Here is a 23,573-nt window from a genome sequence, read left to right on the forward strand (position 1 = left end):
AAGTGTCTTTCCTGTCCATGGGCATCTGCATACGTAAAGGCTGCCAGCTTTACTTTGTTGAAGACAAGATTTGCAAAACTTGAGAATAATCTTCTGCTCTTCTTCACGGCAAACAACTACTGTTGGGGGTGTTTGCCACATGCAAAGCCTGCTTCACGGCTTGCATCTGCATAGGATCTGAAAATGATTGGTAACTTGACTTTGCATAGAAATATTTCATTTAAAAGAGAGCGGAGAGGGAGATGGCACTTCAAAGTTTAAACTAGCAAAGAGGAGCAAGTCGTAATACTGGTTGGAGGATCATGCAAAACCACAAATGTAGCCACTTTCTTAAATTTGCGGGTTAATTAAATCTTGGTTTCTTTCTATAAATGATCAAACACATTTTAGTAGATAGATGATCCCACGAATTAAAACAGAAGAAATCAATAAAAGAAACAGTTTTGCACGACAATTTAATAACTTGCCTCTAGGGTTCCAATTGAGTAGCTGATTTGAATTGCCAAACAGTTCTTTTATGGGAGATTTAAGTGAACTTACAGGCGTATTGCAAAGATTGGCGTTCTCCTGCAGGAACACCGTGCCACCACATTCGATATCGTGCAATGAAAAATCAAATTGTTGGCATATATGATTCCAAAATTACATCAAAGATCCACTTACATGGCCACTGCCAACTTCATCTCTATTTCCGTTGCATCTGCGCGGCGATCGCCATTTGCCAGGGGACGGAGCCTTACAAGGGCACCCGCTGGACCTCTCTCACTTTCTGCTAGGGTTGGACTCCTCGCTCGCCCTCGTCTCTTTCGGAAGCATAGCTGCCGTCATGGCGGACTTGCTCGTTTTGGTGAGCCCCAGTGTCGGAGGATGAGGGTAACCACGAGACCGAGAAGAAAGAGGCAACGTCGTCGACCTCTTCTCTTTCTTGAATCGACGACGTAGAAGAAGAGTGGAGCCTTCGCAATGTGACTGCTTGATCGGGGATTTGATCGCATTCCTAATCCTTCCATGGTTTTACGCGGGAAGTGAATCTTCCCGCCATGGAACAGAGGTGGTACTGGGTTTACTATCCAGTATGTTTTAAATATATTCAGGTAAATTTTTATTATATTTAAAACTAAAATCAATTTAGAAAGTCAAATTCAAAATTACCAACATATAAAAAAAATCAAATGAATATAAAATCTAGAACTATATATATTTTTTAGTTTAGTATTAAAGTATGATTTTAACAAATACATCTGGATTCTTTAAAAAATTTAATTTTTACTGATGAGTGAAAAATATATTCTGTATATCAAATTTTGTGTCTGAAAAATTAATTTCGTGTCTTAATTTTATAATAAATATAAATTAAAATACTCAAGAAAGTATATAATCATTTGCAGTACAGAGAGCACAAGAATAAGACCAAATACAAGAACATGCACATCAAACTAAACAACAGATGGTTCACCAAGTAAACACCAGCGCGTAAAATGGTTTGTTTCCCGTCGTCGCTCACGCCGCCGCAGCGGTGGCGATGGCGATGGCGGTCGTCACTTTCTTCGCCGGCGAGTCCACGAGGTGTCCGTCGACGTCGTCGAGGTTCCTCGGCCGCACGTTGACCAGCAGCCCGTGCTTCATGAATAGCGTGAGCGACATCTTCTGCTGCACCCGGTGGCCTGGCACCGGCTCCAGGCGGTGGCGCAGCAGCACCGCCGCCGCGATCGACCTCATCTGCAGGTACGCCAGGTCCTTCCCCAGGCACGTCCTCGGCCCCGCGTTGAAGGCCACGAATTGGTACGGGTCCTTGGTCGGCTCGAACCGGTCGCCCTCCGCCGACAGCCACCTCTCCGGCCGGAATTCCTCGCAGTCTTTCCCCCAAATCGTCTCCAGCCTCCCCATCGAGTAGATCGAGTACGTCACGCTGGAACCTGCTGGGACTACCGTCCCATCTGGCAGAACGTCATCGGCTATCACGTACTTTGTGTCCTGTGGAACCGACGGGTACAATCGCAGGGTCTCCGCCAGCGCCGCCTTCAGATAAACGAGTCGGTCCAGCTCGTCAAACTCGAGCGGGCCGGCGAGCCATGCAGCCCTGTCAGGTCCGCGGGTCGCCCGCAGAACCGTAGTTATTTCTCCGACGATCTTCCGCTCCACGTCGGGCCGCCGCATGACGGTCCAGAAGAACCAGCTCAGCGCCACGGAGGAGGTGTCGCGGCCGGCGAGGAGGAAGTTGAGCGCGATGCGCTGGAGGATTTCGTCGGAGGCGAAGGCGCCGCCGTCGGAGGCGCGCTTCTTCATGAAACGGGAGATGAGGTCGTCTGAGGGGGTCTCCTTGCGCTCGGTGACGGCGGCCTCCATGTGCCGGTCGACGACCTCGAGGCTCCGGCGCAGGCGGAGCTCGCCACCGAGGCGGAGGGCCTTTTTGAGGCGCCAGAGAAAGCCGGGGAAAAGGAGGCGCTGCATGGTGGCCTCAGTAGCGGCGTCGAAAGCGGCAGTGAAGGGGTTGTGGGGGATGGTAGGAGAGAGCGTCTCGGGGTCCTTGCCGAAGGTGAGGCCACAGATGTTGTCGAAGGTGAGGCGGAGGAGGAGATCCTGGAGGTCAACGGCTCGGCGGCCCTCTCCGGCGGCCGCGGCGGAGAGGATGCTGCAGAGGCGAAGGATGGCGCGGTTGGTCCAGCGGGCCATGGCCTGTCGGAGCGTGCGGGTGGTAAACTCCAGCGCCGCCGTCTTGCGCTGGAGGAGCCACGCCTCACCGTCGGAGTTGAAGATGCCGCCGCCGAGGAGATCATGGAAGGCCGCCTGCATCTGCGGGCCCTTCGGGTAGTTGTCGAAGCGCGTGCGGAGGACGTGCTCGAGGTTGCGGGGGTGCGCCGTCACAGTAACAAGCCCCTGGCGGCGGGCGAGCAGGGGAATCGGGAGGATGCAAGTCTGGTAGGTGGCGACGCCGCCGGTGGCGCGGAGGTTGCCAGCGATCCAGTCGTGCATGCGGGCGCGGTTGAGGACGAGGCCCGGAAGGCTGCCGAAGAGCGGCCACACAGTGGGCCCGCTCAGCTTCCGGCGCAGCGACCAGAACCACGTCATGTACGAAAACACAATCACCAAAATCGCCGCCGTGAGCGCACCCACCGCCGCCGGTTGCTGCTCCCGCAGCGCCTCCATAACAACTTCAGCCACCATTTCAATGCTCTGCAACCGATTGATATGGAATTCACGTGATGGTCTCAGAGCTCGATCGAGGGCAATATATATTGGCGTCGAAGGAAGCGAGTGACTTGTGGAGTCGCCATTTCACCAGAATTTGTTTGACCGTCACCGAGCACAAAATGACTCCGTGGACGAAACCTGTTCGTAGAGATTTGAGCATGCAGAGTTAGAGACGCGAAGAAGAAAGGGAAGAATTATATCACAAGAATTAAGAACGAGGGACTCGAGTCAAGGTTTGGTCGACCTGTTCAGGGAAAAGATCGGTAATTTCATGTGGTTCCCCAAAAGAAACGATGGAGTTTTCCTTGGATTTGGAGAGAAGTACGTGTGGCAAAGGTTAATGCTACATGATATTATATCTTGCCCTTGATGTTTTGCTATCGTTCTGATGAACACAAGTAGGCGATACGTCAAGACTCGAAAACAGGCATGCATGTTTATACGAAAGCTAAACACAGGTAAGTAAACATCCCTTCAGCAGGAAGCTAGTTATTAAAGCAGGTTAAATCTATTTTAGATAGAAAATTATAAATAAAATAATTTTTAAAATAAACTATTATTTTTTGATAATGATAACAATCACGTGCCAAAGGGTGGGCCGTGGCGTAGCCTACTCCACGTCTAGTCCTTCACTTCCCACCACACACACATCGTCCAGAACCACGAATCGTGAAATCGATCAAAAAGGATCAAACTTTCTCCGCAAGAAACCCTAACCTTATTAATCGACGCCACGCTCAGTAGCATTCGATCGAAGCTTAGACGACGAGATGGGCTTGCTGCTGGGGAAGATCACGGTGGAGACGCCCAAATACGAAGTCCTCCACACCTGCCCCGACTACGAGATCCGGAGCTACTCCCCCTGCGTCGTAGCCGAGGTCACTTACCCCGCCGGTGACGATCGCGACTCCGGCTTCATGATCCTCGCCGACTACATCGGCGCGCTAGGCCCGCCCCGGAACCGCCGGATCGAGAAGATCCCCATGACCGCCCCCGTCATCACGGCCGGCGAGAAGATCGCCATGACCGCCCCTGTTCTCACCGCCCGCGGAGAAGGCGGAGGGGAGGTGACGATGCGGTTCGTGCTGCCGTCGTCCGAGTATGCGCGGGCGGAGGAGGCGCCGGCGCCGCTGGACGAGCGGGTGGCGGTGCGGGACGAGCCGGCGGTGAAGTACGCAGTGGCGAGGTTCAGTGGGGTGGCGACGGAGGCGGCGGTGGCGGAGAGAGTGGAGCGGCTGCGGCGGAGCTTGGAGCGGGACGGGCGGAGGGTGGTGGGGGAGTACGTGCTGGCGAGGTACAACCCGCCGTGGACGCTGCCCCCGCTCCGGACCAATGAAGTCATGCTCCCTGTGGAAGACTGATCAAAATTACATTTACAGGAGAATTAATGAAATTAGATATTGTTTCAGGGAAATGAAATAATATTATATATATATACTGATTGCTGTTAGATGTTCATTGTTCATCTACTTTCCATCTAGAAAAAAATAAAATAAAATAAAATTTAAAATTATCCGACATTCTGAAAGGCTCAGTGGCAATGACTTATCCGTAGTCAAAATAAACACCAAAAAAATTTATAAACATTTGATCTTTAATTTTTTTTTCAGATTTCATAATTTTTAATATCACGTACCTAATTTTCATAATACTTTAACTCATATAGTATATTTCCAAAATACCCTTGCTTTTTCTTCGTAGGTTTATCAATTAATTTTGGACACTTTCATAATACATAACTCATGTAGTGTATTCTCAAAATGTCTCTCCTCTTTAAGTCATCCATCAGTTTCGAACAAATTGACTAATGGATATAAACAATTGTAAATCACTTTGTGATTTGAGTTCGAAAGCGTAAATTAAGAATAATATTTTTTTTTAATTTATAATGGTTTGATAAAATTTATCGTAAATTCATTATAAGATATAGCCATACACACCATCAATAAATTTCTAGGACAATATTGATTTGAAAAATATCAAAATTTTAAAATTTAAATAATATAAATCTATCAATCAGTTTCTCATTTTAAATCAAAATATATATATATATATATATATATATATATATATATATATATATATATATATATATATATGCTATCAGATTTGATAGTGTAAATTAAGAATAATAAAATTTTAAATTTATAAAGATTAGATAAAATTGATAAATTACAAGTTTATTATAAAATTTAAGATGATGATACTCACTAATCAATATCATCAATGGATTCTTAAAACTTTTTGGTTTGAAAAATATAAACTTTTAAATGTATGTTTCTTATATTTGAATGTGACAGTATAAATTGAGAGTAGTTAATTTTTGAATGGATAAATTGAGAATAGTTAATTTTTGAATGAATAGGGTAAAAATTTATAGATGTGCTCTTAATTTAATTTATTACTTTCAATTTATGATATTGAATTTAAATCTAAGAGTATAAATAACTTCGAATACATTAATTTTGATTTACCATAGATTAATTTTATAAATTAGTATACATTTATTTTAATATTTATTATATTAATTTACCATAGAATTGTCAAAACCTTTAATAAATGTGGGAAGGATCAATTCATTTATTAAACAAATCATGTTCAAATAAAATTAATGCAATTTATTTATCAAATTTGATAAAATAAATACATTCAAAAGACAATTTCATCACCTTTTAGTTTATTTATTATATTTTAAAAAATCTTAGTTTTAAAATTATTAAAATATCTTTAGATGTTAAAATAATGGGAATAATTCTTATTATTATATTTTTTTATTAGATAAATTAATAGTGTGAATGATTCGGAGGTAACATGAGTCAGGGTTATTTTATTAATTGTAACTTCAAGGTGTATTGTGAATAAATATTAGGCTGTTGCCTGTTGGGGTCGAAATGGTAATTTAACTTCGACCTATTTCGTGTTTCAAAAAACACACAGACTATTCTTCGGCCGCATAAACCCTAAAACCTGGAACCTGGAAGATTCCATCTCTCGAAATCTTTGCTCCACCGGATCGCTCTGGTGGTGCTCGTAGGATGGACGACGCAAGTTCCTCGGCTAATCTTCGGAAGGAACAGGTACCCCTTATTCTCTTCTTCAATTCGTCTAAACAACTTCATGCGGTGGTCTCTGTCAAGGCAACCAATCTTATTCCCCGTTTAATAGACAGAGTGCTCTCGTTCCACCACTATTTGTATCATACTATGTTAAGTTCATTCCATTTCATGCTTTGGCACTCTGTGCCAGTCCTTCAGTCCCCAGCTGGATTAAATATCACATCTTGATCAGGGTAGATTGAATCTTTGTATTGTTTTAATGTTTCTATATCTGGAAATTGGTAACACAGGTCCTAATAGCTTGTTTGGTACAACTCTTAACAAAAAATGAGTTTTTTGGTTGCTAAAAATTATTTTTTTCAGGACAGAAAACTCTAACTTTGTGTTTAGAGTTCTTTTTGGCGTTACTTCTCTGAATTTTACTAAACTGACGCTGTGCCTATCATTTATGGTATGTTAAATTAAGGAATGGGCTGCCGTAAATAAAAAGGATCAATAATATCGCTGAAGATATTTGGAAGTTATATATTGCATACTGGTTGGAAAATTTGAGTCACAAGCTTTCTTGACCAAATCCTTCAAGTAATCTTTCAGCTGGGCTTCATTTTTCTGTGTCATCTGTTTTGTTTTAAACTGTATTTTATTTCCTCCATTTCACAGTGCTGTCAATGCCATTAGATGAGAATGGTTAATTTGCTATTTTCTCACTATTTTAACTCATTTTTCCTTGAACATTGCAGAACCTCGGGAAACTGGAGCGAGAGCTAGAGTTCAGGATAGATCTTTTCAGCGGGTAATGACTTTCAATGTTTTCTAAAGTCATTCACTTGTAGAGTTGTGGATTAAAATATCATGATTCAACATTAAAATTACAACTTATTCTTCTGGATGCTGGATCCTTTCTTTCACATTTTGTTTCTTATTTTGGTTTGTTGCTTGGTGTCAGTCCAATTTTTTCTTTTTCTTTGTTATTCTATTGATGTTTAATGTTGAGTTATATTTTCCTTAAACAAATCACATATCTTGCTGTTTATTGACAAAATCATTTCACAGCCTTCTTTATTTTCTGATTATGCAGACTTGTTAAGACATGTTTCAATAAGTGCATCGATAGAAGGTATACTATGTTCTCCTTCAATTACTACCATTCTTTTTAGTATAACATTTTCTGCTTTGGTGTCTTGTCCATGGCTATATTTTTTTATACTCGATACAAAGACAACAAATTTTTTTCATAGATAGAAGGGTTAATATCTAAGCAATTCGCCTCTGGTCCAATTACAATAAAAAATCATCGCTATTTGGCTAACATCATTAGTTGTAGCAAATTATGCAAAAAGGTCTAGGACAGACCCGTGTTCAAATCCTTGGTGGTAGAGGAGAGCTGACTTATAGAACTCGGTCAAGGATCATAAAGTCATTGAAATAGTTGGAAGGAATGTGTCGACACCATGTGCTAATGAGAGTGATGTTGCCCTTGTCGACACCAACTAATGCAGCTGCAATACATATATCAAGCAAACATGAATTGTGCCTATCAGAATTGCCAGCTGCACTTTCATTAAGATAGATACATTAAATTATCAGAAACTACAACCAGTATTTCTAGAAAAAGAAACATATCCAAAGTTTAGAAATTTATCACCAATGCATCCTCTAAAGTCTTCACCCATATGACTAATTTATTATCATCAGCATTTGTGAATGCATATTCTAGCTGCTCTCTGCTCTCATCTAAGAAACATTATTTTAGGGTTGTGTATAAAAAATATAATAGGACTTTAATACTGAATATGAGTCAAGAGGTTATATTGACTTTCTGTTGATGGTATACAACGTGCTGATAACAGATGAGACCTTTTCTTCTTCTTCCGACCATGCTTTACTTTACTGCTTCTTGTTGCACAGAACCCATCTTACTGGTGAACAAAGATCTCTCCCATTTCTCCCTTGTGCACCTCCCATGGAAGATGCTCCATCACTGTTTAGTATCTCATCATCTCCATCGTCTGGATTGTTGCTATTTAGTAACTTTCCTTCGCCTTCCCCTTCACTCAAACTGTAGCAACTATCTAGTGCCATTTTTTTTCTACATGAAGCTCCCTCCTACATTTAAAACCCGCCCAAGATCATCACTTTCCAGCACTGAGGTTCCTCTGGCTTCTTACCTCGGCATTGTGGGCTCAGTCAGCATTGAGGTTTCTGTGATCACAGCATTGAGAGCTTTTGACATTGATTTATTCTCATGACAACGAGAAAAGGCAAGGCTAGCAATGATAAGTCATGGATCAAATCACTAATGCCTAGTTAGGCAAAACTTTAAGGTTAATATGAGGCATTTACTGGTGATTTTCCTTTTTGGAAGGAGACCCAGGAAAGTTCCAGCAAGTAAAGTTAGCCAACAAGCAGTAATTTTGAATTGTAGTTGGATGGGGATTACAGTTGATGCAACTTGAATAGTTGAAATCTAATTTTGTTATAAATATGTCTCCGTTTGCCTGAATTTGTTAAAATGCTTCTGCTGGAATAGTCATTAGATATTAGCTTACATAAAGTGATTATGCTTGCTATCAATAACATCTAAGTAAATTCAATGCACCTTTTTTGCTTTATAATTTTCCAAAGTTTTAAATATGATCAATGGTTTTTTCCCAGGTATAAAGAAACTGAACTATATATTGGTGAAAACAGTTGCATTGATCGCTGTACTGCAAAATATGTTCAAGTAAGTTCATTTCTTCGATCCTATTTACTCGATGGAAAAACAATGTATTTTCTTAGAAGGGGAATGGAATTGCTTATCCTTTTGATTGTGTATATTATTAAAAGAAGAATTAGTTTCCATTTTCATAAATGAAAGATTTGAGAGAGTGAAGTAAAGAAAAATTGCCAAAGTTTCCTCAATGTATCAAAACTGCTGTATCAAACATTCAAAAAGATTTACAATGTACAATTGTTGAAATTTTTTACTTTTGTTTTTTCATTATCTGTTCAAAAGCATGGCTTACTTCCAGGCGTAACATTTCTGTTGCCTTTTCCAGAATTAACATTTCTGTGTGTCATAAATTCTGCTTTAAAATATTAACAATTTTTTTTATTTGATCGAAATTTCAGGCATCAAATATGATTGGGCAAATTCTGGCTTCTCAGAGACCATCGTCCTGAAGATTTGTTACAAACCTAACAGATCATAACACCAGAGCTGATGACAAGATGAGATTTATTTTTTTATCAATTTGGATCACATTTGTGAATTTGTTTTGATTGAAATTTATAATTTTTTAAAATAGCTATTGGCAAATCAATTTATGTTGCCCCATGAGATGGGGGAAACAATGAAATTCCAAGGTAATTTTAAGAATTGCAGAGGAATGTATTTTGAGAGAGAATGTTGATCCAATATTTGTATCTCACTGTTTTGATCATTTCCTGTTTTTCTTTAAGATGTTAACCATTTGTCTGTTTAATTGACAGGATAACAAAACTGAAAATTATTAGAAGGAAAATTGAACAACTGAGCTTCTCTTTTCCTCTTTATATGTACACTTTTTATTCTTTCTATTAGGAATTCTTTAACGTACTTCGTGTAAAATATTGTTCATGAGTTTAGGTTTAGGGTCATTTCAAAGTATTCATTTAAATGGAGAAATAAAATTATAAAGAAAATAAATCACTCTTGTTTTACTTCATGTCATCCTTTAAAACATGCAATTTACGGTAATGAATTTTCTTAAAGACCAGCTAAGAACAATTTTTTTCTCTAATTTCTATGAATAAATCTCTCTCCTTTTTTGGTTGATTAATAAAAATCTATAATTTTTTAAATAAACAATATTTTCATGCCTAATCATTTTAATCTTATGTTTCTTTCTATTCATTAACTTCCTGTTTTTAAATATTTGAGAGCAAATTTGATTGATTGGCTGGACAAGAACTTTTATATTTGTTCAATGTACAAAATTAAAAAAATGAATAAAGTTTGAACACTTCAATATTAAGTTAAATGATATATATATATATATATATATATATATATATATATATATATATATATATATATATTAAACATTATAAATAATCAAACACGCTTAAATTAATAATTAATTCAATAATATTTAAATAAATTAAACTCAAATCAAACTCACGCTGAAAAAGGAAAAAAATGAATAACTATTTTAGTAGTTTATTTCATTTTATACTCATCTTTATTTGATTAGTTACTTTATTAAATATTCCATCAAATATTATGGATGATTTAATCATTGGTCAATGAATAAGCTAATATACATGCTCTTATTACTGTTGAAAATGACGAAAATACCTAAAAAATATTTTTAAAGAGAAAGAATTAGAGGGGCACCGAGGATGATTCATAACAAATTACTTGACATTCAAATTAGGATTTGAGGGAGGAGAATTGACTAAGGAAATTAGAATTTATATGTGTGGATACATGCCTCAACAAGGGTGAGTGACTTTTAAAGAGCTGTTAACATGTATGTTCTCTGAAATATACACGTCCATTTATGATTGATTCCGAGATACTCGTTTCCGTTGTCCACATCTTTTGGGATATGTGGGAATTCCCCTATTTACGAAAGAAATAGTTATGCGGATGAACCAATCATATAGGCCCAAGTCGGGAGCAGGGTCGACTTTAGCCATAGGCCTTTTATGGCCTATGCCTAGGATATATATATATATATATATATATATATATATATATATATATATATATATATATATATATATATATATATAAAGAAAATAAAAAATTATTAAAATATTTTTATTGGATTTTATAGAGATTTGGCATGATCATTAAATTTCGTAAAGATTTTGTCATAATTCTAATATATTCAATATTTCTCAATTCTCAAAACTCTAATTTATTAGTTTCTTTATATTCTTCTTCTTCCTTCCTTATTAACCTAATAATCTATTTTGCTCAGTTAACTTCAAACAGTTTACTCGTTTGATAGTTTACTCGTTTATTTTAAAAAAAATTTAAATCCACCATTGTCGGTCTCAAGTCCGAATAAAAAAGGGTGAGAGATTAATCATTTAAAAAAAAAATTTCGTCTAGGACCTCTAGGAGGCTTGAGCCGCCCTGGTCGGGAGAGATGAGGTCAACTGTTGAAGTTGAGATTGACAATTGAGACTGAGCGCTGAGGTTGACAACTCTCGAAAGAAGGTGAGCAACCAAGGTTAAGATGAGATGTAGGTTGGCTATTAAAGCTAAGATCGGTAGTCGAGGTCTAGGTTATGTTCTATCGGGATGGACGACTTGTCTCCAAACTAGTTCAATTAGACTTGAATTCACAATCTATTTAAGTCCATTACCTCCGGATCTTGTTTGACTCACCTTGGCTTTGACTGATAGATCAATACGATTTCAGCTCCCACATCACACGTGGAGCCAACAAGTTTCCACCATATTATTAAATAATTTTGAACAATATAAAACATAATTAAAAACATAATTTGTAGTCAGACTCTGACTCATTTATAATCCTATTCTTTTCTATCAAAATAATTAAATAATACTTATTTTTTTCACTTGGAATAATTTCTCACTAGAACAATTATTTTTAAATGATTTTTTAATATAAAAAAGGTCGGATAAAATTGAATAAATCTGAAATTTTTTAAACATCAATTAGGAACAAATGAAACATTTTGATAAATTTGGAAAAAGCGTAATATTTGTTAATTAGTTTTTTTCAAAATAAATTAGTTTAAGCCTGTTTTCGTCGTGAACGCGCAGACCACCCCTCGCCGCCTCCATGGCTTCAAGGTCTCGCTTTCGTCCTCGCATGGAAGAGCGTCTCCATCGTCATTCTCCTTCTCATCGACGGCATTATCGTCAATGTTATCTGCCCATCGCTCCCCAGTAAACCCCCCGACGACCTCCCTTTTCCTCCCTCACCTGGTGAACAACGATGGATACGAGAGGAGGAGGCGACGCGATGCCCACGACGGCCGCCGATTCCATGGACGGGGGGAGCTACACGACGATGCATACCTTCTTCTTCTGGAGCTCGCATGTCCAGATCATCTTAGCCGGGTGGCCCGGCGACCCTCAGCATCTACATCCTTGGCTCCTTGCCCTCGAAGAGGCGCTCGTCACCTTCGCCATGGTTCACGCTCGTTCTCGCGTTCCTCGTCATGCTCGCCGTTGTGTCCTTCAGCATCGAGGTGATGATTGCCGCCATCGCAGATCGCTCCGTTGGGTCTCTATTTCCTACTGCCAAGTAGTAGGAATTGGGTTCCTTGTCGAGAGTCATCGATCGTTGTTTCTACCCTATTTCGACTTGCTCATGCCCTAATACCAGAACCCCAGAACTCATTTTTGATCTAGAAGTGTTGTGTTTGAGCTAAGAAATGGTTGTTTGCTGCAAGAATCATTTGAGAAGAACTATTTGGTCAAATGTTCTCTGTACATGACAGCTGAGCTCTGCGTTCTTTGTTGCTGGCATCGGGAAGTGCGCCGGAAAATAACGCACCAAACATCATGTCTTCCGCATCGCCACGCCTGTCCCATGTTTGCCAGTGATAGGTTCGACCAACCCCACATGCAAGCCAGGGCAACATGATGCAATGGGATCTCCTTTTTCTCCTCATCTCGTCTCTGGGCAGGTGAAGAGGGCAAGGGTGATCGGTTGTAGCAGAAGAAGCAGGTGAATGCGATGGCAGGCGATCGGAAGATAGGGGTGGCGCTGGACTTCTCCAAGAGCAGCAAACGTGCTCTCGAATGGGCCATCGACAACCTGCTTGGTCGGGGGGAGACCTTCGTTGTGCTCCACGTCCGACATCCCAAGTCATCCTCCACCGCCGATCTCTCTTCTGACTCTGGTATGCTTTTCATCATTCTACGCGCTCTCTTTCTCTATTCAACTTTGCTTTTCTCCTGATGATCGGAATGCATTTGTGGCCGATCTGCAGCTCTGATTCCTCTAGCGGAGTTCCGGGAGCCGGAGGTGTTGAAGCGCTACGATTTGGTGACGGACATTGAAGTCCTTGATGCGCTCGACACAGCGGCCAGGCAAAAGGAGGTCGGCGATCTCGTCACTAGGGTTTCACTACATTGATTTCCTTCCCATCACCATCTTTAGATTAAGATGAAATTAATGGATGAATCAGGCCAAAATTGTACTGAAATTGTACACGGGGGATGCGAGGGAGAAGCTCTGCGAGGCCGTGGAGGAACTGAAGCTGGATTCGCTGGTAATAGGCTGCAGGGGACTCGGTATGATCCAGAGGTAACAAGTAACCTTGATATCATACATGTGGAAACCCTGTTTCTTTCTTCCCATTATATTTGTCTTTGATCTCCTTTTGGTGGATTGTTTGTCCATATGTGCTATTCGATAATCAGATGATTGGTGCATCATCTTGAATTCTATTTGGATCATCGGTTGTTTTCTGCCGAGGATCATTGAATAATCTTTTGCTAGTATTTACACTTAGTTGTTCTTCTAATTTCTAGTTAGCTTCCAAATTTTTGCTGAAAGAGATGTTCCAAATTCATTTTATAGTTTCAGTCTGCTTATCCATGCATGCTGAGTTCATGGAAGTCATCGATAATAGAATGGTTCTAGAGCTTCTCATAAATATATGACTTTACCTATCTAGAGAGGAAGAGTGCTGTGGTCGCCACTTAGACTCTAATGAGGCAAAAATATAGGTTGTCAAGAGACTAAAGGTTGGATGTTTAGTTGGTTAGATCTTGTATGTTTCGTACTTGGATAATAGTTGGAGTCATCAGCACTCCTACGATTCCTTGATCTAGTATCTCTAGGGAAGTTATCAAGGTTGCCCTTGTGGAGGAGCACTTACATTCTCAGGTCATTAGATTGGATTTCACCAATGTTTGTATTGCTGAGATTGTAGATTATTGCTTTCGCTTCGTCCAACTTGCTTCAGCAGGTGTTTTTACATCCCACAACTTTAGCAGATCACTTAGCCCCTCATCTATTAGGAGAATAAGATCAAAGGTTTGCAATTCAACAAAGTCCAGATTGTATCTTCAATTTCTTATAATCAAATATTCCTGATCCACTTAATGCCTGAGTAGAGTTACTGATTACTTCCGACATGATGTCGATATGGAACTTTTTACTACAAATGGCTAATGTTTATTGTTTCACAGATATCATACTTTGTAATGGTATATTAAAGTGATTAATTTGTAATGAAAGAAAAATAACATGTTGGATATTGGGTTCTTAAACACAAGATAAACAAGTTTCAAGTCTCCGTCTAGCCTTGTAGAAGTGATTGAAGGAGTTTATTCATATGTTTTTATGCTAGCTTAAAATTGTGAGGGAATTTCTAAATAACTATTGATCTCAAGTTGGTTTAATCTGATGCATAGTTGTCTATAGAAATGGCATACGAACTCATCGGTTTATTGTTTTGAGACGGGAGTGAAGTCGGTGTCTATGCCATATGTTTCAGATAAAACCTCCAGTCTTCATTAGTTAGCATCTATATATTATTCCTTCCATCTTTCTACTTGCATTCTTTTTTTGTTTCAATTGTCATGTATCGCCGTCTATTACTGTTGATTGCTTTAACAAATCTTAGTTTTTGATGACTATAATTTGCTGCAATTTCTATGTAACTACTATTAGTCATCCCACTCCTTGGATGTTCCAGGATTCTTCTCGGCAGCGTATCGAGCCATGTAGTGATGCATGCAGCATGCCCGGTTACCGTCGTCAAATAAACTCTCCTATGCCCTTGACATACTTCGCGGAGCAAGCAGAGAATTCATGAGTGAAGAAGAACATCCCTGAAGAAGAACATCCTTCGCCCTAAATAAATGCTATATACTGTGAGTATAAAACTAAATCTTGTGAGCTTGAACTCATTGTGTGTTTCTCGATCTATGCCGGTAGTTTTATCGCAGTCGTATTGTTATTATTATTCTCTACTTGTGAAGCAAAAACATGAAAATTACTGGAACAGATTCTGTGTTGCTCATAAGCATACTATTTCACTTATCAATACAAGCCAAGAAGGCAAACTTTAGATCAAATCCATCACCCCTGATAAAACCTGTGATCACCTATACCTTCTGTCGACATGAAGTAGAATAAACTTGCTCAGCTTCAGTAGTAGAGTGAACCTGGAGGAGTAAAAAAAAAAAATTAAGAGAGAATACATAATTTTTTTTAAAAAAGCTTATAATTAGCATCAACTCTTTCATACCTTGCCACCATTCACCTCTTGTGGCAAAGTCTGAACTTCCCAAATCACTCCCTCCATCTTTCTTATACTGAAAAAAGGAAACAAAAAACAATATGTAAAATCTATATTATGCGAGTAAGGCGGGGGCGATCCAACCGTGCGTTGTAGTTGGATTTAATCTCAGCCGCACGATGTAGGAGAGTTGGCTCAGTGATATGGCATTCAAATGTGATGACTTACAGTACTGCTGGGAGTTTCAGAAGTGTTCATGGTCAGCGAGTTTGTGTAGAAATCCCTCGCACCGTAATTCACCGACGAGCCGAAATAAGCTGATTCGATCGGTTCTATCGGCTTCTGCCCCGGTTTCACATCCTTGCTCCCATGCCTTCTGCTCGGACAGCCCTGAGACTGGCCATCTTTACCTGCAAGTTTTGAGGCAAAAAGTATGCGTTTTATGTAGAGTGGCAACTCCATCAAAGACAAGACCACATGAAGAAGTAAAGCAACAACATGATTCAACTAGAAACCTGAAACCACTTTCTTTATATGATTCTCAGAGGTCGGATTATATGTACTCCCCTTCACCTAATTAAACCATAAAAATGATCACTTAATATGTCATTAAGAGCCAACATATTGGCACAATGAGAGCGAGAACCGATACCGAAGGAAGCTCGGAGGTGGCACCGGCACCGGCACCGGCACCGCCCAATAGTGAGGTTTTCTCTCCTTCCATCTCACCACCCTTATTGCTTTGCCATAAGCCAGTCACTCCTTTTATAGACCTTGAAAGCCACCAAATCTACAATTCACACTCTTTTGAGATTTATTCCGAGATTCCTCTAAATCTTTATCCCAAAACTGATCAATTCAATGGCGGCTTCAATTCATAGTTTAATGATCAATGTGCAAATGGATAAGGCATGATGGGACCAAGCAAGTGGATAAGCAACAATGAGGCTCCATCGAAGCTCTTTATCTTCTTCTATATCCCCGATAGAGATGAACCTCGTCGATATCTCAAAAGAGTGATCCTTAGTTCAGGAGCTCGAGAACTCAATAGTCGAACTGGTCGCAAAAAAGACTTAGGCCTCAATTCAGTGAAGCCATAATGAATGAAAATATCACAACTTGTGATTGCTATAGAACACAAATTTGAGACATCATTCAATTGAAAATTAAACGAATCAAAATTATTGGCGCCATTGATATTATATTCGTGTGGGCCATAGTGGGAGGCCTACCTCAAATGCCCACCGCTATTAAAAGTGAAGAGATAAACAAGAAATGGGCCATGGGAGGAACCTAGTGGTGTATAAATAAATTTTGGTTGGTTAGAGTTCACAAAATCAATCATACTTAACTAAAAATGAATCGAGATCGAATGTCAATTAAGAACAAAACTAGCATCTTGAGCTCGCAAACATCGAGGTCTTAACACATTTTTTCTTTCTGGACAAAAATAAAAAAGGCGCCCTTTCATTTTTCAATCATTAAAAAGATGCTCCATTTTATTTTATTTTTTTATCAAAAGAGCATTTTATTCACTGTTCAACCGTGTACAATTACTCAAATGCTCTCTAGTATTATTTTGTACTATTTAGTATTGTTATCTCTTTTCTAAATTTTAATTCCTGAACCAATTGAATGTGTTATAGTAGTTACAGTTTTCGTAGCTGCTACAATCATGTCTAACATATTTAACATTAAAATATATTCATATTGTAGCAGCTATAAAACTATACTATACTACAGTTTCATAGATGCTACAATGTGAATTCAATTTTGTTCACCTCAGGGCTGTCTCAAGGTTTTATGGGGCCCTAGGCTACAATTTTTTTAGACCTTTAATATATTTTTTAAATATAAAATTTTTTCTCATCTTTTTTCATTCGGATTTGGGACTTAAGTTATTCATGCATTAGGAAAATAATTTAATTTTTTAATACCTCAATTGCTATTTATAATTCTGGATTTATTATTTTTTAAAAAACTTTTAATTCTAAAAATAAATCTAAATCATCATAACATATTATGTGTTAAAAAAATTTCAAGATTTAAATATTTTATTTTTTAAAAATTATCATCAAGTAATTTTAAGTTTTTTATATCATATAAAATGAGATCCACAGTATTGATCTGTTAACTCTTGAGAGAATGAAGATATAAAATAAGATAAAAGAAAAGGAAATTGACATATAAATAGAATTTTATATTTTTATAATAATATAATAATTATAATTAATATAAAATTAATTAATTTTATTGTTATTTTTAGAATGATGCATCAATTTAGCCATGCTTAATTCTTATGCATGCAGCAACTTCTCATGCATGTAGGCGTGCAGACGTGAGCAATGCATCAAATGCACGAAGCGACATCAAATTCTCATATGTAGCCATGCAAACGTGATGTGGCCTTGCAGAAATTGAAGCACTATGATCTCAAGAAACGAACGCGTTGTTTAATTGATATAAAAAAAAATTTATTAAAATATTTTTTTTAATAATAATGTGCCCCACTAAAATTGGGGCCCTAAGCATAGGCCTTAGTGGCCTATGCCTTGAGCCGGCCCTGGTTCACCTACTATTCATATTGTAATAGCTATAAAATTATAATCACTACAACTGTTATAGTAACTATGAAACTATAGTTAATACAATGTGGATTCGATATGTTCACCTAATATTCATGTTGTATTAACTATAATTTCGTAGTTGTTATAACATGGTTAGCAGCTATAATTTCATAATTATTACAACGCATCCGATCAATTCAAAATTAAGTAAGAGATAATAATACTGAATAGTATAAAATAGTTACTGAACTATATGAGTTGAGATGTCCTTTTGATTTTTTATCTAAAGGAGCACTCGAACACCACATGATCAGAATTCTCACTCATTCATATATTAAATTTTGTTCATAAATTAAAATTATTTTAAATGATAATTATGATTCTCTTATGTCTAAAAATTCATCTCATATTCATTTGATCGATGCTAATATCATATTAAATGACCTTGTGCGTAACTAAACGGACTAGCCTTTTATCACTTGAATCTGCTTGCATCGTAACCCTAATTACAGTCTTAACCTAATTATATATAAATCAATACACTACAAAGCATATTAGTTGAGCCAACCTCAACTAATAAAAAAATTAATTAAAAAATAGGAATCAATTATTTAAATTTAATTATTATTATTATTAAGTAATTCTCGCAATAATATTTTTTAAGAGTTAATTAATAAAATTATTAAAAAAATCACTTACTCTAAATTATTATTTTTTAGTATTTTTTTAATAAAAAAATAGGAATCAATTCAAAGCCTGTGAAAGTGAAACTTTTGCATATTTTTGGCAAAGAAAGTTTCAGAATTATTAACAAATTAAGCACCATTTTTATTAATTAACTCCCTTATTTATCATCGCAGTGGATTCATTCCCGTTCTCCTCATCGTTGACGTCCTCACGCCTTCCTCCTCCTCCTCCTCCTCGAATCTTCAAATCTCGCCCTTCTCTCCCTTCGCTTCCTTCGATCCGATCTCCGATCCAGGTAACGTTCTCATCTGCCAATCCCTTCCCGTTACTTGCGTCTCCCGGTCGATTTCCGTCGCAATTCGTTGGTTTCGATGTTCGATTCCGTTTCTGATCTCTTCGTGCGCCTGTTCCTTTGTTCTGGAATCTTTCTGGTCGGATCTGATGCGGATCCGGGGACAGGGAGGAGGAGGCGGTGGAGATGGCGCACCGAGTCGACCACGAGTACGATTACCTCTTCAAGATCGTCCTCATCGGGGACTCCGGCGTGGGAAAATCCAACATCCTTTCCAGATTTACTCGAAACGAGTTCGCCTTGGATTCGAAGTCCACCATCGGCGTCGAGTTCGCCACCAAGACCCTTCAGGTGAGCTGCCTCCGATCTCCGAATCTCTGTTTGCGCTCTTTGGGTTAGATCCGACCGTAATGATCTGTCAACCCTGCCATCCTTGTTTGCTGGTCTATTATACGCCCACTGAATCTATTTCGTGACTGTAAGCTTTTTGCGTGTTTTTCTTTCTGTACATGATCTGTTGCCTGTTTGTTCAATGGGCAAAAATTATTCCTTTGATGCTTTGCGTTATTTATTAATCTTCAATCTTCACCATGCATGATTTTCAGATATATAGTTGTAGCAACGTTAAGGAGATTATGTAGATTTAAATTGCTTTTTTTAGTTTGTTATTGCGATGGCGTGAGACTGCAACTGCCAATTGTTAAAAAGATCTGATTGTCTTTTGCTACATGTGAAATTCCTAGTTCAATTCCAAACTTAAGCTGTCTTCCAATTAATGATCAAATGCTGATGGAGTGAGCAATATTGGTCATAGACAACTAAATGAAAGCAACTTGGCACAAATTACCCTTAGATGTTACCTTTTTTGTACTCTGCTCAATCACTTAGCTTGGCGTTGATAGCATTCAGGGTGGATAGTGGTATACATGACAGTATTCAGGATCGACTTAACCAAACATGAACTTTAATTCTTCAGTTGGTCAGAATTATCTTTAGTTCGTTTTCTCCTGTTGTTCGGGATTATCTTATTCACAATTTAGTCTTAAAAATAATATTTATGTTTTTATTAAATGCAAACATCACTGCTAAAGTCTGCAGCAGATATAGAGCTGCTGAATGTGGGGGTAGACGTTTTATGCATCCATGTGTGGTAATTGGGCAATTAATCTTCAAGGTTAAACACAGTCAAACATTCTAGTAGGTGTAGTTTCAGGTATACACCTAAATTGTGATAGTTGTGTTGCATCTCCGTTATTGCATATCTATTCTTTTGCTTATCCTGCCTTTCAATCACTTTGAACAATGCCCATGTTCCTTGGTTCTTTGTGTAGCTTCAAATCGATTTATCATGATTCTGGATATTCGTGGACAATCTATTGGCCCCTCTAAATGGTCTAAAGATAAGTTGTTTGTGTTCTTTGATATTATGTTTAGATGTCATTTTGGATTCTTCCACACGCTAGTTATGCATGAACTTGAGATGATGACTCACTGCAAGTTGATACAAAATTGTCATTTTTCACCTGAATGTTGATCAAATCAGCTGGCGGGGTCAAAACTACAAGTTCATGAGAGATTACAGTGTGAGGGGATCCCTTTAAGACCCACTTAGGTTGGAACTTAGGAAGGAATCAGATATCTAATTCATTTCATAAGCTGATTTGCAATTCACTTGCATTTGGATTTTGGAGGGAACTTGAAAATCAAGGTTAATATAAGAAAAAAAAAGTTGACGCTCAATTAGGTATAAAATAAACACGGATGTAATTTGGCAAAGGAAAAACTAGTAAAAAGGGTGTACTTTGGTAAAATGGCCAACGAAAAATAGCATAGGTTAGCATTTCTTCCTTAAAAAACATTTCAAATGGGAAATGGAGGTAAATGTTCAAAACATCTCCAGTTATGTTTATCTTTAAAATTTCTCAAATTTCAAAAATGAGATGGAGAAATACTAGATCCTTGAGATAAAAAAAGGTAAGGAAAATTCAACAGTTCATCTGAATTTACATAAATTAGTCATTGCTGTAAACGTGGCCAGACAGTTTCTCTGCTCATTCATTGCCAATGAATTAGAAGTAAAGGCGACCTATAAAGTATATCTATTTTCTTAGAAAGCAATATATTTTATCTGAATTAACTGGATCTTGGAGGAACCACTTTGAAAGAAAGCTACAGGTTCATGAGTAAATAGTGTAAGACATTGTCTACTTTAAAGTCCAACAAATTTTTTCTGCGCATTCCTAATGACTTCCTTTCTCTCTCCCTGAACAAGTCTTTGATCGTGTACTATTTATTTTTTTTAGAATTTATGCCACAAGATGATTTGCAACTTAGCTTGCGGGCCATTTTGTGCTATTTTTCACCCTCAGACATGCAATTTTTCATATGTAAGTTGATTTGCAAATCAATTGCATGATTAAAATCCCAAGTTTATGCAAAATTAAGGTGTGAGAGAGCTATTGTTGACCATATTAAGTTGGAAAGAATTTAAATATCTAATTCTTATCTAGAAATCATGGCGTAAGTTGGTTTGCAAATCAATTTTCTGGATCTTTTGTCATTTTTCACCCAGTAAAAAATCAGCTTGCGAGTGAAAACCCTAAGCTCATCAAAATCAAGTTCTGACGCCTTGATAGCCATCTTATGTTGGAAGGAACTTAAATATCTAGTTTTTTTAGTAATCATATTGCAAATCAGTTTGCAATTTGATTTTATAGAAAACTTGAAATCCAAAGATAATTTGTGAAAAATTTAGGGTCGGTGTATGTTTGGCAAAATAAAAACCCAATATAAACTTCGTTATTTGATAAAATGCCCTTTACATTTACCCAACTTTCCTTGCATCATGTTTTAGTATTAGAATGTTAAATATATTAGCAAATCTTTGCTGGGTAAATAAGCTACTTTCTATGCAAAAACATAGATATACTATTGAATTAAGGATACTCTTTCTGATTCATTTGATTTCTGAACGCCAATTATTGGAAATTAACAGATAGAAGGGAGAACAGTGAAGGCACAGATTTGGGACACTGCTGGTCAAGAAAGGTACCGTGCCATAACCAGCGCGTACTACCGGGGCGCTGTGGGAGCTCTTCTCGTCTACGACATAACGAAGAAGCAAACCTTCGACAATGTGCAAAGGTGGCTCCGGGAACTCAGGGACCACGCCGATTCCAACATCGTCGTCATGATGGCCGGCAACAAGTCCGACTTGACGCACCTAAGAGCCGTCTCCGAAAGCGAAGGCCAGGAATTTGCCGAAAAGGAGGGGCTCTCTTTCCTGGAAACCTCAGCTTTGGGGTCACAAAACATCGAGAAGGCATTCCAAGTGGTTCTCACTGAGATCTATCACATCATCAATAAGAAGGCCCTTGCAGCACAAGAGGCAGCGAGGAATGCCGGCCGCCCTGGCCAAGGCACGACCATCAACGTGACCGATTCTTCTGCTGCTGGTAGCTCAAAGAGTTATTGCTGTTCAAGCTAGAGATTTCCCTCACCTGGTAAGCACAACTCAAGTCACACTCTTAAGGGTCCGGAGAATGATAAATATTTGTAGATTATATTATTTTTGTTTGCACTGTGTGGTTTAGAGCTTAAAAAATTAGATATGTTTGGGTAAAGAAATTCCTCATCATGAATTAGTGACATCGCAGTGTGCAAATTGCTGAGTTTTGATTATCACTTGAATTTTTCTTCAATTTGTGTTGCCATGAACTAAAACTTCTTTTATAGGATCATGTATGTAGATTTTTAAATTGTCATTTATGTTATCCGAGCCACCACCCAGGAAGCCCAGTCTCCTTTTGGTCAAGATGGTGATCAGTGCCCAGCCAAGTTAACCTATGGCAGAGCCCTGGTCACGAGTGGAAGTCAGGGCAGCGCAAGACTCCATTGAGCCTGCCTCGGTACTCTTCCACACGTCGCCTCTGTCCACTGCTCCCCTCCGCTTGTGTGTCCTCCCCGGAGAGTTTTCAGCTTTCATCAGCCCTGCACATATTTTACAGCTCACACTTAACCCAGCTCTGTGCTTGCCTGCTATATAAATTTGAGCCTGCAAAGCGAGGAGGAAGAAGAGGAAGAAGAAGAAGAAGAAGAAAATAAAAGGATTGGAAGCCATGGCTTGGTTTGTAGTAGTGCTACTGGTACTATTGTTAAGTTCGAGCACTTCAACCGTTGGCATCGCTTCTAGCGATCGAGGACAAGAAGAGCATTATGTTACCTTGGGTTACTATTATCCTTCTCCTCCGGTCTCCGGCCAACCGCCGGCCAAGTATGGCAGGCCATCAACTCCGCCGCAACACCAGCAACTGACGCCGCCGCCGCCGCAACAGGGAGGCGCAGCGAAGAAAAAGCCGGCGCGCCGCCCCCGCCAACTCCTTCATGTGGACGGCCGGTGCAACCGCCTCCGTACGGCAAGCCACCTCCGTCGCCGCCCCACCACGGACGCGCTCCGAAGAAGCCGCCCCCGGCACGCGGCGGGCCGCCGCACGGTAAGCCACCGTGTCCGCCGCCGGATCAATCGAGAGAGCAGCCGCCGCCGCCGCCGCTGCCACAGTGTGGGCAACCGCC

At 39.1% G+C, this 23,573-nt stretch overlaps 6 protein-coding genes across 6 annotated transcripts; 4 read left to right on the top strand and 2 right to left on the bottom strand.

The window, feature by feature from the left end:
• Positions 1 to 1,349: 1,349 nt before the first annotated feature.
• Positions 1,350 to 4,076, bottom strand: LOC141831992 (cytochrome P450 86A1-like). The gene is made up of 2 exons (XM_074719446.1): positions 3,910 to 4,076; positions 1,350 to 3,330 (listed from the first exon to the last, which is right to left on the bottom strand). The coding sequence occupies exon 2, from the start codon at positions 3,163 to 3,165 to the stop codon at positions 1,501 to 1,503; it is 1,665 nt and encodes a 554-aa protein (XP_074575547.1). The 5' UTR covers positions 3,166 to 3,330; positions 3,910 to 4,076; the 3' UTR covers positions 1,350 to 1,500.
• LOC141831993 (heme-binding-like protein At3g10130, chloroplastic) lies at positions 3,818 to 4,620 on the top strand. The gene has a single exon (XM_074719447.1). It carries the CDS (start codon positions 3,963 to 3,965, stop codon positions 4,551 to 4,553), a length of 591 nt encoding a protein of 196 aa, XP_074575548.1. The 5' UTR covers positions 3,818 to 3,962; the 3' UTR covers positions 4,554 to 4,620.
• A 1,532-nt stretch (positions 4,621 to 6,152) lies between these two features.
• Positions 6,153 to 9,625, top strand: LOC141832673 (mitochondrial import inner membrane translocase subunit TIM10-like). Its single transcript, XM_074720132.1, has 5 exons — positions 6,153 to 6,269; positions 6,989 to 7,041; positions 7,327 to 7,365; positions 8,904 to 8,973; positions 9,363 to 9,625. Exons 1-5 carry the CDS (start codon positions 6,228 to 6,230, stop codon positions 9,411 to 9,413), a joined length of 255 nt encoding a protein of 84 aa, XP_074576233.1. The 5' UTR covers positions 6,153 to 6,227; the 3' UTR covers positions 9,414 to 9,625.
• Positions 9,626 to 12,860: 3,235 nt separating this feature from the next.
• Positions 12,861 to 15,223, top strand: LOC141832208 (universal stress protein PHOS32-like). The gene is made up of 4 exons (XM_074719696.1): positions 12,861 to 13,103; positions 13,194 to 13,303; positions 13,392 to 13,510; positions 14,910 to 15,223. The coding sequence occupies exons 1-4, from the start codon at positions 12,938 to 12,940 to the stop codon at positions 14,977 to 14,979; spliced, it is 465 nt and encodes a 154-aa protein (XP_074575797.1). The 5' UTR covers positions 12,861 to 12,937; the 3' UTR covers positions 14,980 to 15,223.
• Positions 15,224 to 15,246: 23 nt separating this feature from the next.
• On the bottom strand, positions 15,247 to 16,179 carry LOC141832209 (uncharacterized). Its single transcript, XM_074719697.1, has 5 exons — positions 16,108 to 16,179; positions 15,971 to 16,028; positions 15,684 to 15,865; positions 15,465 to 15,531; positions 15,247 to 15,381 (listed from the first exon to the last, which is right to left on the bottom strand). Exons 1-5 carry the CDS (start codon positions 16,177 to 16,179, stop codon positions 15,365 to 15,367), a joined length of 396 nt encoding a protein of 131 aa, XP_074575798.1. The 3' UTR covers positions 15,247 to 15,364.
• A 2,702-nt stretch (positions 16,180 to 18,881) lies between these two features.
• LOC141831442 (ras-related protein Rab2BV-like) lies at positions 18,882 to 22,702 on the top strand. The gene is made up of 3 exons (XM_074718799.1): positions 18,882 to 19,004; positions 19,169 to 19,352; positions 21,997 to 22,702. The coding sequence occupies exons 2-3, from the start codon at positions 19,188 to 19,190 to the stop codon at positions 22,486 to 22,488; spliced, it is 657 nt and encodes a 218-aa protein (XP_074574900.1). The 5' UTR covers positions 18,882 to 19,004; positions 19,169 to 19,187; the 3' UTR covers positions 22,489 to 22,702.
• Positions 22,703 to 23,573: the final 871 nt, after the last annotated feature.

This window comes from Curcuma longa, chromosome 7, assembly GCF_044706935.1.
Source record: "Curcuma longa cultivar G26 ecotype Majalengka, Jawa Barat chromosome 7, ITB_CL_G26_1.1, whole genome shotgun sequence".
NCBI classification, from domain to species: domain Eukaryota; kingdom Viridiplantae; phylum Streptophyta; class Magnoliopsida; order Zingiberales; family Zingiberaceae; genus Curcuma; species Curcuma longa.

Coding starts and splice junctions, on each gene's coding strand:
- LOC141831992 (XM_074719446.1), bottom strand. CDS start 3,165: ATGGTGGCTGAAGTTGTTATGGAGGCGCTGCGGGAGCAGCAACCGGCG.
- LOC141831993 (XM_074719447.1), top strand. CDS start 3,963: ATGGGCTTGCTGCTGGGGAAGATCACGGTGGAGACGCCCAAATACGAA.
- LOC141832673 (XM_074720132.1), top strand. CDS start 6,228: ATGGACGACGCAAGTTCCTCGGCTAATCTTCGGAAGGAACAG. Junction 6,270..6,988: donor CTAATCTTCGGAAGGAACAG/GTACCCCTTATT, acceptor TGAACATTGCAG/AACCTCGGGAAACTGGAGCG. Junction 7,366..8,903: donor AATAAGTGCATCGATAGAAG/GTATACTATGTT, acceptor GTTTTTTCCCAG/GTATAAAGAAACTGAACTAT.
- LOC141832208 (XM_074719696.1), top strand. CDS start 12,938: ATGGCAGGCGATCGGAAGATAGGGGTGGCGCTGGACTTCTCCAAGAGC. Junction 13,104..13,193: donor CGATCTCTCTTCTGACTCTG/GTATGCTTTTCA, acceptor GCCGATCTGCAG/CTCTGATTCCTCTAGCGGAG. Junction 13,511..14,909: donor GGACTCGGTATGATCCAGAG/GTAACAAGTAAC, acceptor TGGATGTTCCAG/GATTCTTCTCGGCAGCGTAT.
- LOC141832209 (XM_074719697.1), bottom strand. CDS start 16,179: ATGGAAGGAGAGAAAACCTCACTATTGGGCGGTGCCGGTGCCGGTGCC. Junction 15,866..15,970: donor TATAAAGAAAGTGGTTTCAG/GTTTCTAGTTGA, acceptor CAAAACTTGCAG/GTAAAGATGGCCAGTCTCAG. Junction 15,532..15,683: donor CTGAAACTCCCAGCAGTACT/GTAAGTCATCAC, acceptor TCCTTTTTTCAG/TATAAGAAAGATGGAGGGAG.
- LOC141831442 (XM_074718799.1), top strand. CDS start 19,188: ATGGCGCACCGAGTCGACCACGAGTACGATTACCTCTTCAAGATCGTC. Junction 19,353..21,996: donor TCGCCACCAAGACCCTTCAG/GTGAGCTGCCTC, acceptor GGAAATTAACAG/ATAGAAGGGAGAACAGTGAA.